Below are 13,507 nucleotides of genomic sequence, written 5' to 3' on the forward strand. Positions count from 1 at the left end.
TATATATATATATACACATATATATATACACACACACAGCAGAGGTTCTACTTACATATATATGTGTATATATATATATATATGTAGAACCTCTGCTGTAATCTGCTGTAAGTAGTTGGGTTCTGTTCTCCCTCCTGGAGTTCAGTTGCTATCACTTTTCGGACCCCCCATATTGCCTTCCACCACATCTCCCACCAGGTGAGCCTGCACCTTGTCTTTTCCTATGCATCTCTTAATAAACTAGGAAAGGCTGCAACTTTTAAAACTTCCAAACGCTGAGAAGAAACAAGCACAAAAGAGGATTAAATAAGGCGAGAATATGGAATATAAACAGTCTGGTATACAAAGCACAGGGCTCAATGCATAAGGCATTGAGATAAGGCATCTAGATAATTTGATTGAGCTACGAGTAGCTCCTTCCCTTGCATGAAATCCCAGAGGAAATAGGGCTTCGTGTCCTTTTCTGTCCAGCCCCTGGTCATCAGTGCTTGGTAGTGGCCACCTGTAGCATCCATTGCCCAAGGAGTATCCTCTTTGTCCCACAGGTCCTGAGAAGCCTCATTCTGTCTTTCCAACTTTGCTGTCTCTCACATTTGCTTTTTAGTTTTGAAAACATGCTTTAGTTCAGGACATGGATGCCAGACATAAGTGCAGCCTTTGGAAGGGTGCCGAACCTTCCAAACAGGGATTTGAATTAACCTTTTCAGGCCCCTTGTGGCTTCCTCTTCTCCAGCAAGACCAATGTCACTGTCAGTTACGCTGCCCATCCCTGGTCAGAAGGACCCTTCCCCATTTGTGACCCAAAGCTGGATTGGGGCTGAGAGCTGGTATCTTTAAAACCAGGCTATCCTCACCTCTTCCTGAGTCCCTCAGAGCAACAGTGGCCTGCAACACTTGCACTCTAACACCTAGGAAAAGTTTGGCATCTCATTAACAAGGTCTAAAGTCATTAAAGCCCCATGTCAGGGTGGGTTCAGTGGGTTAAGCCACTGCTTGGGACATCCATAGCCTATATTATAATATTGGTTTGAGTCCAGCTACTCCACTTATGCTCCATCCCCCTGATAATGCACCCAGGAGGTAGCAGATAATAACCCAAGTATTTGAGTACTGCCACCCACATTAGAGTTCCTGGCCTGGTCCATCCCTGGATTTACAAGTGTTTGGAGAGTGAACCAATGGAGGGGTAATGTCTCTTTTCTCCATCTTTGTGTCTGTCACTCTGCTTTTCAACCAAATCAATCTTTTTAAAAATAAATTCTTGTTAGTGCATTTCAAAAATACTGAAGTAAGCCCAGTAGCCAACCTCTTATTTAAGAGACTCGATCTCAAACACTAAAGACCTTTTGTCTGAAGTTCTTCTCTGTTGTAATATGTTGTAAATTCTTTTTAAAATGGACTTTGACCAAATGAGAACTCAAAGGTACAATATAGAACTTTGTCTAAATGCACATACAGAGAGAACTTTGTCTTTTCTCCCACTGACTGTTCAAACCTGGTATTTAGGCTTACTTCCTCCACTTTTCCAAGTACTCTCAAAGAATTTGTTTACTTGTAACAAAAAAAGAAAAAATAACTTCTAAAGGAACTGCACTTCCAGTCCAATATCTAAGCTCTTTTATGGACTAGAAATAGGTCCAAAGTAAAAATCCTACCTTTTTCCCTTACAGGCCTCTCAAGAGTGTGGTTAGAGTGGGATTCTCACAGCCCTAGCAGTATGATTGGAGGATGGAAAAATATAGCCTCAAAAACAGACTCTGTCTTATCATCTAATAACATCTGTATGGAAACCAAGGCATCTAAACAGAGCTGAAGGAAAATGAGCTTCCATTTCCAAGTTCTCCCTCCAATACTTGCAAAAGTAATTTTCACATCACTTAGCACTTTCACACTTTGGACCTAATAGGTTCCTGCACGGGAAGGAAGACAACCACTGTCTTCTGGGGGCTTTAGCATCTGCTTACTTTCTGAAGAGGGCATTTTTTTTCAATCATTGGAAGTTATCTATTTTCTACTAACTCTGAATTCGAGCTCCTCTCAGCTCAACAGTCAGTGTGTGGCATTGTCTATGGTTCTCAGGGTCTTTGGGAAGCCCTTTTGTCACTGTCTCCACCTTTTTGGTTTCATAATCCTTGGTGTTCTCATTTTTCATATTTTCAAATGTAACTGGAATTAAAAGGCGAGAAAGAACACTAGCTTAAAGCAGGTGGCTAGGGCTTCTCAGAAAACTCTAGAATGGACTCCCCAAAGAGAGCTGTCAAACTTGATATTCACTAGGCTACAAACAGTGAAGAAAAGTTGAAAGACAGATGGGAAAGAAGCAAGAGGGAAAATGGGCAATAATGGAGCAGTTATGTGGTGTAGTTGGCTAATCCTCTACCCTATGACACCAGCATCCCATGTGGGCGCCCGTTCATATCTCAGCTGCTCTACTCCCAATCCAGCTCTCGTCTTATGGCTTGGGAAAGCAGCAGATGGTAGCTCAGGTCCTTTGGTCCCTGCACCAACATAGGCAGCCTGGAGGAAGCTCTTGGTTCCTGGCTTCAGTCTGGCTATTACAGCCATTTGGGGAGCAAACAGCAAAGGAAGATTCTCTGTCCTCCTTTCTGTAAAATTTGCCTTTCAAATAAAAACAAATAGGTCTTTTAAAGGGGGGAAGAAAAAGAAATGGAGGAGCAGTGTAAAGAAGAGAAAATGGGGCCCGGCGCCGTGGCCTAGCAGCTAAAGTCCTCACCTTGAACACGCTGGGATGCCATATGGGCGCCGGTTCTAATCCCAGCAGCTCCACTTCCCATCCAGCTCCCTGCTTGTAGCCTGGGAAAGCAGTCAGGGACGACCCAAAGCCTCAGGACCCTGCACCCGTGTGGGAGACCTGGAAGAGGTTCCTGGCTCCTGGCTCCGGATCAGTGCAGCACTGGCTGTTGCACTCACTTGGGGAGTGCATCATCGGATGGAAGATCTTCCTCTCTGTATATCTGACTTTGTAATGAAAAACAAAAATAAATCTTAAAAAAAAGAAGAGAGAATGAATGAGAAGGAAAGGTTAGAAGACTATGGAGACAGTCAAGGGAGGGAAGGGAGAAATTAAAGAATGAATATGAGTGAGGCTGAGAAAACAATCTTTAACAACCCAGCTAGAGACTGCTAGAGGTTACTGCCTTCTGGATTCCCACAGGGTGGCTTGAAGTGAGCTGGTTATTTATCACTGGACATCATTTTCTGAGAGTTCAGTACACTCCTATGTTAGATACTATCAGACATGGAACTGAGAGCAATATGTCAAACCCAATTTAGTATGAAGGCATAGTATTAGAATGTAAAAAATGACTGCTGACACAGCTGAGAGCAGAAAGGATTCTGGTCCTGTCCGGATGCACATATATGTAAGCCGACCTTATAGCCTGGGGCTTGGGGGAGTCCAGGTATCAAACCCTCCCAAGAACAAATGAGGAATGTGTGACTGGATGAATTACCAAACAAGGAATAGTGTTCTTGAGCAGCAGCTCCACATGTCACGACTGTGGACTAGTGGCAGCAAGATCACATGTGACAAGGTACAGATGACTAGGCCATAACTTTGGAGATTCTTATTCAGTCGGCCTATGGTAATCTGCGTAACTTTTGTCAAGGTATTCTACACACTGGTGAGTTTGAGAACTGTAGTCTAGATAGCATAGACAGTGTCCCCAGACAACTATGTGCCTGGGCCTCATATATGTGCCCACCATACTAAACCCTCCACCTATTTCTTCATTAACAGCAAATTTGAAGAATTGGTCCATTTCTTACAAGTCACGTATCCCAAGCTCTGCCAACACTGGCAAGTCATCTGGATGATGGCTGCAGCGATGCTGGTTTTGACTGTGGTACTCGGGCTCTACAACTCCTATAACTCTTGTGTGGAGCAGACTGATGGACCCCTTGGAACAACTTGCTCAGCAGCCCAGAGGGACTCGTGGTGGAGCTCAGGACTCCAGCAAGAGCAGCCTGCAGAGCAATAGGGGGCCTGATCCCCAGCTGCCACCCCGCTCTAACAGCTCAGCCCTCCATACAGTGCATCAACCCTATGTGTGGACACACTGATGTCCATCCTGTCAAGGAATGAGGAAGGCTGCTTTTCACACTTGACACCCTGTGGAGCTATTCACAGACAGCAACTTGACGTTCTTGGGGATCAACAAAACTGCTCTGGGAAAGCTTCTGGTGGACCAGGAAGTCACTTTCACCAAGGAACATAAAGCAAAGGGAAGTTCTTACCTTTGTTCAAATGGCCAAACAGAACTAGAACACTGGGGGGACAGAAGGAAGCTCATTCTCTTCCCCTTTCTTCTCTACAGAAGGTTGTCAGGAAGAATTATACTTAACAACTAATAGTGATGCCAAGGATCAGACCTGGAATTTGGTGATACAACATGAATATCTTCCCATTATCCCATCTCATTCGAATGACTATCTTTAGGCCTTCCCTTCTCCCCTTGGGAAGAAATCTTATTCTTAAGAGTTTTATTTTACAGAAGTAGGAAATGTTTCTCAGAAAAAAAAAAAAACAGAACAGGCTGAATTTAGATCAGTGCTTGAAATGAAATGGGGAGATGTGAATTTATATGCATCTACAAACATATAACAACAACAATAACAAAATGCATGTGTACAAAGCCAACAGTCCTCCAAAAGTGTGCTCTTGGTGTGTTCTGGAAAAGTAGGATGCATGCCAAACCAACCAACAAATCTTATTATGTGTGAGGCAACCACCAAGCACTCATTGAGAGTTCCATGAGCTCTCCACACAGGTTGATGTTTGAAAACCACTAAAGACTCATAGCTTCCATGGCAAACTTGCCAGTCTCCATTTAAAACACCAGTTCTAAGTTGCTGTATAGCACAGCCCATTCCCTACTTGTTCTCTCCTTTTGAAAGCAGTTAACCCATCTCTTAGGTATGTGAGGAGAAATGTAGCTTTGAGTCTCAGCCTCCAACTCTAGATATGCACCCACATGTAAGGAGGCTGTTGTGCCTCAGCACTTTAGTTCAAGTGGGATTTTTCAATCCTAGCATGTGTTTCAGGGCATTCCAAAATGTTTAGCATAAACCAAAGGAACACATCCCATCTCCAAGTTGACTTCTCTCCCCATCTTGACAGCCACTATCTTTGAATGAAACCTTATGCTTTGGGAGAGAGGGGCTTGGAGTCTGTGTGGGTTTTCCTGTGGTGGGTTTGCTTTTGTTCCTTGTTTTATTGATATTGCTTGCTTCCATGGCTAACCTTCAAACAGAACTTATTGTGAGCCAACTGTTGTTCTCAGTATCACATAGGTATTAATTCATCTAGTCCTTTAAAAAACAAGACTATGCGATGAACCTTTCTTATTTTCAGATAAGGAAAATGAAGCTCAAAAAAAGCCAAGTAATTTGCCAAGGACACCCAGATAGGTAATCATGGAGCTGGAATTCAAACCCAGATCACCTGGTTGGAGGGACTGTACTCTTAGCTCCAACACTTCCATGCCTCTGCCAGTGATCTCCTAACTGGATGCCTTACATTCCAGTCTCACTTCTCCAAGTGGTGCTTCACCTACCCTAAACCAAGTCTGGTTCCCAGCTAAACAGTTTCTCTCATGGCTCTTCCCTTGATAGTAGCCCTCCTTCCAGTCTTCTGGCCACTCCTTAGGACCAGTCCCACCACACAGGCTTTGACAATATCCTTCCACACTCTGCACTATGCCCAACCTGATAGGGAACAACCTTCCACTGAGCTTTCTGGCACTATTTGTACCATTGACTTTTGTCTACAACATATTTTAGTAATTCATTCATGTATCTGTGTCCCTGTGCATTTTTCCTCCAAGACAAGAACCATGCCTTACTCATCTCTTGGGCAAGTGGCTAGCATGGTGGCTCACACTTGGGAGAGTATCATTTAATATTGGTCAAAAATACAAGTCATATTCAAGATGGTGGAGAATAACCTGGGAACAGCTGACATTCTTCATACTTCCCAGTACTAGCGTCATCATTGCCCTAATGTCCATGAAAAAGTTACTTTTTTTCAGTCTCAGATTGTTCTAATAGTACTCAGCCATTTTTATAAGACAGAAACAAGGAATGGTGTCAGAGTATTCATTCACCTTAGGGAAGCTTCCCTAGACCAGTCCCTGCCTGAAAACAGCTGCTTTACTGGAAGGAGCATCATTTACAGTGTGCTGGGACATAGCTGTGAAAGAACCCATGCAGGGGTGGACCAAGGACGTGCCATTAAGGTAAAGAGGTACACAGAAGAACAGAAGGACTTCGGGGGCACGGGTGAATAGTTCACATGGCCTCTTCCAGAGATATACCTGATACAACTTGAAGGAACTTTTACTATGTGAGACCCTCGGAATCAAAAGACAGGTTCTCAGTGGAGTTCCAGAGAAAGCAACTGTGGGACAGGTAAGACGCTAGCTGGGCCATATATAGCCTCTGCTCCTCTTAAAAAAGGACCATGCTGAGCTGCACTACCATGATTTGACCAAAGTGCTCCCACCCTTGTTTCCAGGTGAGACAAAGACCGTGGAAACAGATGTGGAGAGCTTCACCTCCTGCTACTCCACAGAGAGGTTTGCTAAAGTACTTTCAGACACAAGCCTTTGCCCACACTACTGAGGGAGGTCAGTGAAAAGGAGGTGTCTAAAAGGGAGGAGAAGAGTAGCCACATTTACTGTTGAGTGGCGGAAGAAGTCTTATTAGTCTATTCATTCTGGAAATTAAAAAATCAATGGGAAGTAGTTGCAGGTGTGCCAAAGCAGTCCTGAAATGGAAGGGCTCAGGCCAGGTACTTCCAGTGGTCATGTTGATCTGAAAAAAATTTTCCCCTTAAATGCACCCTCAGCCTGCCATTTCTGCTTTGCCTAAGACATCTGGTTGCCCAAGTTCAGCTTCAGAGTGACGTGCTGTGTGTGTCATTGCAGACATCATCACCCCATAAAAGGATCTTCACTTTCTGACCACCACAGAGCCCTATGTTATGCTTCCCACATCCAGCCTGACAGAGTAAATGGAGAGGGAGATGGCGGGTTTGTGTATCACTGGCTGTCAATTGTTAAACCTCACACAGGTGTGTTAGTGTTGAACTGTAGAATGTCACGTGCCTGATTTTGAAAATAAAAGCACATTTCCATATCTTTGGCAGAGCCAAATGCCTCCTCATTCTATGGAGTTGAGCCACAGTCTCACTCCACCTCTGAATTAGGACACTTTGGCCATTACCGTCTCCCAGAACCAAGTCAGAAGTCCCTGGGCCAGCACATGGAGGTGGCTCATCCCTGATGTTAGTTTCCTATACCTTCCCGGCCTATTATATTTGAAGTAAATTAAATATATTTTCTTGTGATCAAATCTTTGCCAATGTGATTTGACAGCTTTTTTTTTTTTTTCTTTTCTGTGCTAGTTTCAGGAGAACATGTGTGTTCTGAACCTGGTACTCTCTCACCCACAATAATTCACATCCTGTTTGTGGTCTTCTCTAATAAAACCAAAGGGGTTCTGTGGAAGTCTCGGAAGCTTCAGAAAATGAATCACTAAATGATGCTGTGTTTCTGAATGGATAGACACAACATGAACTGTGATGAAGGCAAGAAATAAAATGTGTGTGTCAAGCCACTCAGATTTAGGAATGTCTTTTATTGCTGCTGGACTACTCTAATGCCAACACCTGAAACAGAAATGGGGTGTTTTAATGATACAATTCCAAAATATGAGAATTCATTTAGTGGTCAAAAGGTAGGAAGCAAGAAACTAATATTAAAGCTCATAAAGACTGTGTCCTATGCTGTGTTTAAAACAAAACACTCAGTAAAGTGGTAACCTTACTCACAGTATCTTGAAAGGGCACCCATGGCCAGGCTACAGTTCTGGGAGATGTGCTGCTCTATGTGAAGCTTTATTGGCTGCCTTTGGCAAAGCACCGTGAGGGGAAAAGAAGCACTTGGGGAATAATGGACTACTTCGAAGTATTAAGGATTAGAAAACCCGACTTCTAAATCCCAAACAATAAGATTAAAAAGACTTTTGAATGAAAAAGAACTTTAAAAAATTATCAGTTGACCAGATCAACTCAGCTCAACAGTGATAGCTACATTAGGGACATGAACCTTCCATTTTGTAGTTTCAAATGAATGGAATATATCCACCACTTGATGGGAAAGAGGGAGAGATGTGAGATTCAGTCTTGAGAATCGTTACTGGGAAAGGATTTGGGATATGATTGGCAGATGGAATTAAACCACAAATCTAAGTTTGTGAAGATGCTGTATTTACAAAGAAACATAAGCCAGTACTATAAAAAGACCTTTGTTCAAATTAGAAAAGCAATTCAGGGCTCCTAAGTTTACAGCAGCAGAAGAGCAGACTACAAAAGCTGTGCCACACCTAGGGTTTTATTCCCTCATACCCACTCTAAATGTGGCCAAGAGAGATTATATACAGTGAAGGGTCCTCATGGGGAAGCCGAGGGCTGCAGCAAGCAGTGCACACGGCAGTATTCACCACAACAGAATACAGAGGTATAGTCGACCAACATCAACTCCCTAATCAAGACTGGAGGCAGAATGTCTGAAATGGCTACCCACCCACAGATGTCCCATCCTAAAGAGTGGAAGTTTTGGCTATGAGACAACTGTTATCAGCAAAGATCAGTGAGTTCTCAGCTTATGAAGAAAGAAAAAGAGTGCCAGCAAGGTGGCATATCAGCCTAATTCTCCATCATATGGGTGTCCACTTGATGTCCCAGCTGTTCCACTTCTGATCCAGATCCCAGATCCCTGCTTACAGCCTGGGAAAACAGTAGAGGAGAGCTCAAGTCCTTGAGCCCCTGCACACATGTGGGAGACCAGGAAGAAGCTCCTAGTTCCTGGCTTTGGAATGGTTCAGCTCCAGTAGTTGCAGCTAATTGGGATTATCATAGTGGATGGGGGACCTCTATCTCTCTCCCTCTCTCTCTGTAAAATCTGCCTTGCAAATACAAATTAAATAAATCTAAAAAATAAAAAAGAAAGAAAAATCCAGGAATCGGTTGTGGGCAGAGTAGTTTTATTTGCAAAGTGAACAAGTGACGGTGGAAGGAAAAGGGAAGGGACAGCACTTCCTGGAAGGGGGCTGGGAGACAAAGTGTCAGCTCAAAGGAAAGGGCAGTAATGGGGTTTCAGGAATTGTCTTGGGTTCTAAGGGTTCCCTAGCCCCTCACTGTTGCTCAGCTGGGAAAGGGTCCCAATGATGGATGCCCACCTTGACAGAAACCTACAAAAACCTTCCCCATTGGTGTTCTTTAACCAATTAAGGAAACTGTGGTAGTGCTACTGTCCTGGCTATCTTGGCAACTGACAATTGGTGAGGTGAGTTTCTCCTCCTCCTCAGCATTTAAACAATATCCTGTTTGCCAATACACTATTTAAACACTACTCGGTTTGCAAACATGGGGCAGTGAGATGGTGGCCCAGGGGGAAGGGCTGCACAAGGCTTCCCCATGGGCCTGACACCAGATGTAAGCGGGCTTGGATGCTCTCAATAACAGTGTTTGTTATTATGTTGCAACACATGAACTGTAATCACATTGGCCCTGCAATGCTGAGCACTTTCTCTGGGAAATAGCAGAAGTGGAAGTCAGAGAGATTACAAGTGAGAGAAAGCAGTGTGTCATTGCTGCTTTGAAAATGGAGGTGCCTCCTGTGCTTACTAGTAGTACATGTAGGAGCCTGGACTGGGAATGCCTCAAAGTTTCTTTGGGGATTCCCCTGAACAAAATGGAGGAATCAAAGCATTAACCAAGAAAAGATGGAAAATGGAGTAGATCAATCAACCACCTCAGCTATATGCTTCCAGTGGAAAACTGGACAAGGGGAAACTCTGAGATGGACTATGTCAATCAGTGGACTCTGCACCAGCCTCATCATACCTGGACTGTTGCTGATGATATGTTGGAGCTTCTAATTGATCGAGGTGATGCTCTACTGGCTCTGCCTTCAAACCTGAGAGGGCCTCCCTAAGAGGCCGTTGAACTTGAACTGGACAAGTGGGATGCTGGACTCTGTATGGTGTGAGCTTTTAATTAGGGAATCTCAACGGAACTTGAGCTGTGGTTATGCATCAAGGTGAAGGAATTCACCATGGGGGAAGGGTTTGGGGTGAAGGAGGGGGAATCCCAGTACCTATGAAATTGTGTCATGTAATACAATGTAATTAATGAATAAATGAATATTAAAAAAAAAGAAAAAGAAAATGGAGGTGCCTCACAAAATGCCAAGGTGAGGCTGCCTGTGCCAGATGGGACCGCAGCACCCAACCAGCACACGTGAGTATCAGAGCCAACAGGGGAATAAGGGGTGGTTCCCTTGCTGGATAGCTGCTCCCGCTGGAGAGTGTGAGCTGGGATGGGGACAGACCAGAATAGGCAGGACTGCAGCACCTGTGCGCCTCATGTGGACCGGGTCAGGGAAGAGCCAGGATGGGCAGACTATTCCTACTGGTTCAAACAAAATTAGAGTGGGTGAGAGCTGTTGGGACTTACCTGTAGCAGGCACTAGGGGCTAATGCTGTCAAGTCTAACCACAGAGCCACCTGCAGAGTGCATAATCTGGGAATGAGACAGACCTGGGAGGGTAATAGTGGGCTCCTCCCTCTTGGGATACCACTCCCATGGGAGGGCACTAAATAACTGGGATGGGGACTGGGGTGGCTAGACAGAGAGGCACTCAACAACATCTGTGAGGGCTAGATAGCTGAGCTGCTTAGATGGAACTAAGCCCTGCGACACATATAAGAACCAGATGGGATATGGGGCAGACTAGTCTGCTGCACATACAGGCAAACCAGGGCAGGGGCGGGCCTGGTGGGGGTTATTGTGGGTAGCTCTGACTGGGCCGCAGCTCCTGCTGGTTTAGGTGAGGGGCCGAGTATGTGATGGGCAGAGCCAGGATGGACTGCAACACTCACTGGTTCCGGTGGAGGTCGGGGCTGAGAATAGAACCAACCCAGCTGCAACCACCAGCTGATTGGGGTGATGGACTGTGGCGGGCACTGAGCTTGCCAGTACATTTAGGAATCTGGTCTGGGAACACCTCAAAGTTTCTTTGGGGATCCCCTCAATCGAAATGGAGGAATCAGAACATTAACCAAGAAAAAATGGAAGATGGAGTAGGTCAATCAACCGCCTCAGCTATATGTTGGCAGTGAAATACTGGACAAGGGGAGACTCTATGAAGGACTATGTCAATCAGTGGACTCTGCAACAGCCTCATCATACCTGGAATGGCGAGATTGGCAGTGGCTTATGACTGGTGAACTATCAAAACCACTTGAGCAAGGATCTCGGAGCGTGCCCTACATCTGGGACCTGGAGTGGGTGGGAGACTGGGTGGGGCTTCTCCCTCAATATTCCCTTTATCTCGGATATATGAAGGAAACAATAGGGAAATGGTGGTCTTACCCACTTTCCCATAGCTCTTCTACCATTTTACCCTAATTAACAATGTAAAGATTGCCAAAATATTAAAAAAAAAAAATTGGAGGTGCCTCTAGGACCAGAGAAAGAACCCTAACAGACAGCCGCCAAAGAAATAAGGCCTCATTATGGCAACCTCAACTGAATTCTGCCAACAACCTGAATGAGCTTGGAAGTAGGTTCTTCCAGACAACACATGGATTTCAGCTTTGTGAAACCCAGAGCAGAGAACCCAGTTGAGTCACGTGCAGAAACGGTGAGATGATAAATGGGCATTATTTGTAACCACTAGATCTGTGGTAATTATTGCGTCAAACTGCAGAAAACTGATTTAGTGGCCTTTGAAATGACTTTCCGAGCACTGCAGATCCCCCATGCCTGGTGAGTACTGTGACTTTCTTGCTTCCCTTTTTAGATTACACTTGGGAATTTTTGCTGAAGTCATCTAGATCCTGCTTCATCATTACACCTGCGAGGTGATGTGTGAGGATAACTCTTTTGGATCATAGGTCACCAGAACCGTGGTGTCAAAGTTGACCTGATGGGAAAGACTAAGCATAATCCAGAGATTGTGGACTTTGAATTGGACAGGAACTGAGCTTGTCCCCCTTGAGAAGGGACTACTATATTCTACATGTGGGAGAAGCAGTGAGTCCTATACTGGGTGACCAGAAGGGTAAACTATGTCAGAGCTTGTTACATGCTCAGCAGATCCCTTTTCCTTTAATTCCTGGGCACACAGCAGATGAGGATTCCTTGGTAGTTAAGTGGTGCTATAGTTTGCATCTGGCTTGTCCCTAGAGGTCTATATGCTGGAAGCCAGTTGATGCTGTGGCAGTGTTGGGAAGTGGGAAGGCTTTAAGAACCGGGGCCTAGTAGGAGGCAGTCAGGCCTCACTTTCCTGCAGGGAGAGAGTCATGTGGTCATGTGGGAGTTCTAGCTCTCATGGGATTTGATCTAAGAGACTGCAGTTAAAGTGATCCTGACATCTTCCCTGTCTCCCTTCCTCATGCACTACCAGCTGGCCTCATGGACACTCTTGCTATGTGATGTTGTGCACCTTGCTGTGATGGCGCCAAAAGTTTGACCAGAGGCTCAACGGATAGGTCTGCAGGATCTTAAATTTTCAGTTTCAGGAACTATGAGGTGAAATAAACTGTTTTTTTTTTTATTATTTACAAAGTTACCCAGCAACATAAAACAGACCAATACAAGTAGGAGAATGCAACAAAGGCATTGCTGATGGAACACTGGTGGAATTGAGGTAGCTACTGCTCATATTTGGCCCTCTAAAACAATCTCCAGTCTCTATTATGCCATTACTATACATTCCCTTAAATGAAAAGCCACAGAACAAAATCAACAACAGAAATAACATTAAAAAAAAAAAGCTTACAACACCATGGAGTTAAATAACATGCAAGGAATGACCAATGTGTCGATGAAGAAATGAAACAGAAAAAAAAAAGCCTGTATGATCTATGAATCAATGAAGAATTTAATACCAGAAAAGAAACTATTTTGAAGAAATGAAAGAACAAGAATATTGAAGCCCATGGGTTGCAGCAAAAACAGTATTGAAAGGGCTACTGATCTTACATTTTGCATGGAGTCTGCGGCTTGTAACTCTTGAAAACAAACTTTTCAGAAACTTATTTTGTGTGCAACAGTGGTTAAAGATACTTATTGGGACATCCACATCGCAGTGCCTAAGTCCAAGTCTCAATTCCATTTAGGATTTCAGCTTCCTGCTGCTTCTAATCCTGGGAGGTAGCAGGTGATGGCTCAGTTCCTGGCTCCTAGTTTTGGCCTGGTTAAGCTCTAGCTGTGGCAGGCATTTGGGTATTGAACCTGTGGATGGCAGAGTCTCTCTCTGCCTTTGAAACAGATTTGAAGTAAATGCAAAATTCAAAATTATTGTGGGTGAGAAGCCTAGGGGCAGAGACTGAGTATAGATAGTCATGTCTCCAAGAGGAGTAGCAACTTCCAATCATGAATTTTCAGTCATACTCCAATGATGGCTTAACCTGTGCC

General features: G+C 44.4%; 1 protein-coding gene across 1 annotated transcript in view; it reads left to right on the forward strand.

Moving 5' to 3' along the window:
• IRAG1 (inositol 1,4,5-triphosphate receptor associated 1) overlaps positions 1 to 4,430 on the forward strand; it is a 100,447-nt gene extending 96,017 nt beyond the window's left edge. Inside the window, 1 exon segment of the mRNA XM_004593787.4 lies at positions 3,761 to 4,430. Coding sequence (XP_004593844.2) covers positions 3,761 to 4,001 — 241 coding nt within the window. The 3' untranslated portion in view covers positions 4,002 to 4,430.
• The last annotated feature ends 9,077 nt before the right edge of the window (positions 4,431 to 13,507 follow it).

Source organism: Ochotona princeps, chromosome 4 (assembly GCF_030435755.1).
Source record: "Ochotona princeps isolate mOchPri1 chromosome 4, mOchPri1.hap1, whole genome shotgun sequence".
NCBI lineage: Eukaryota > Metazoa > Chordata > Mammalia > Lagomorpha > Ochotonidae > Ochotona > Ochotona princeps.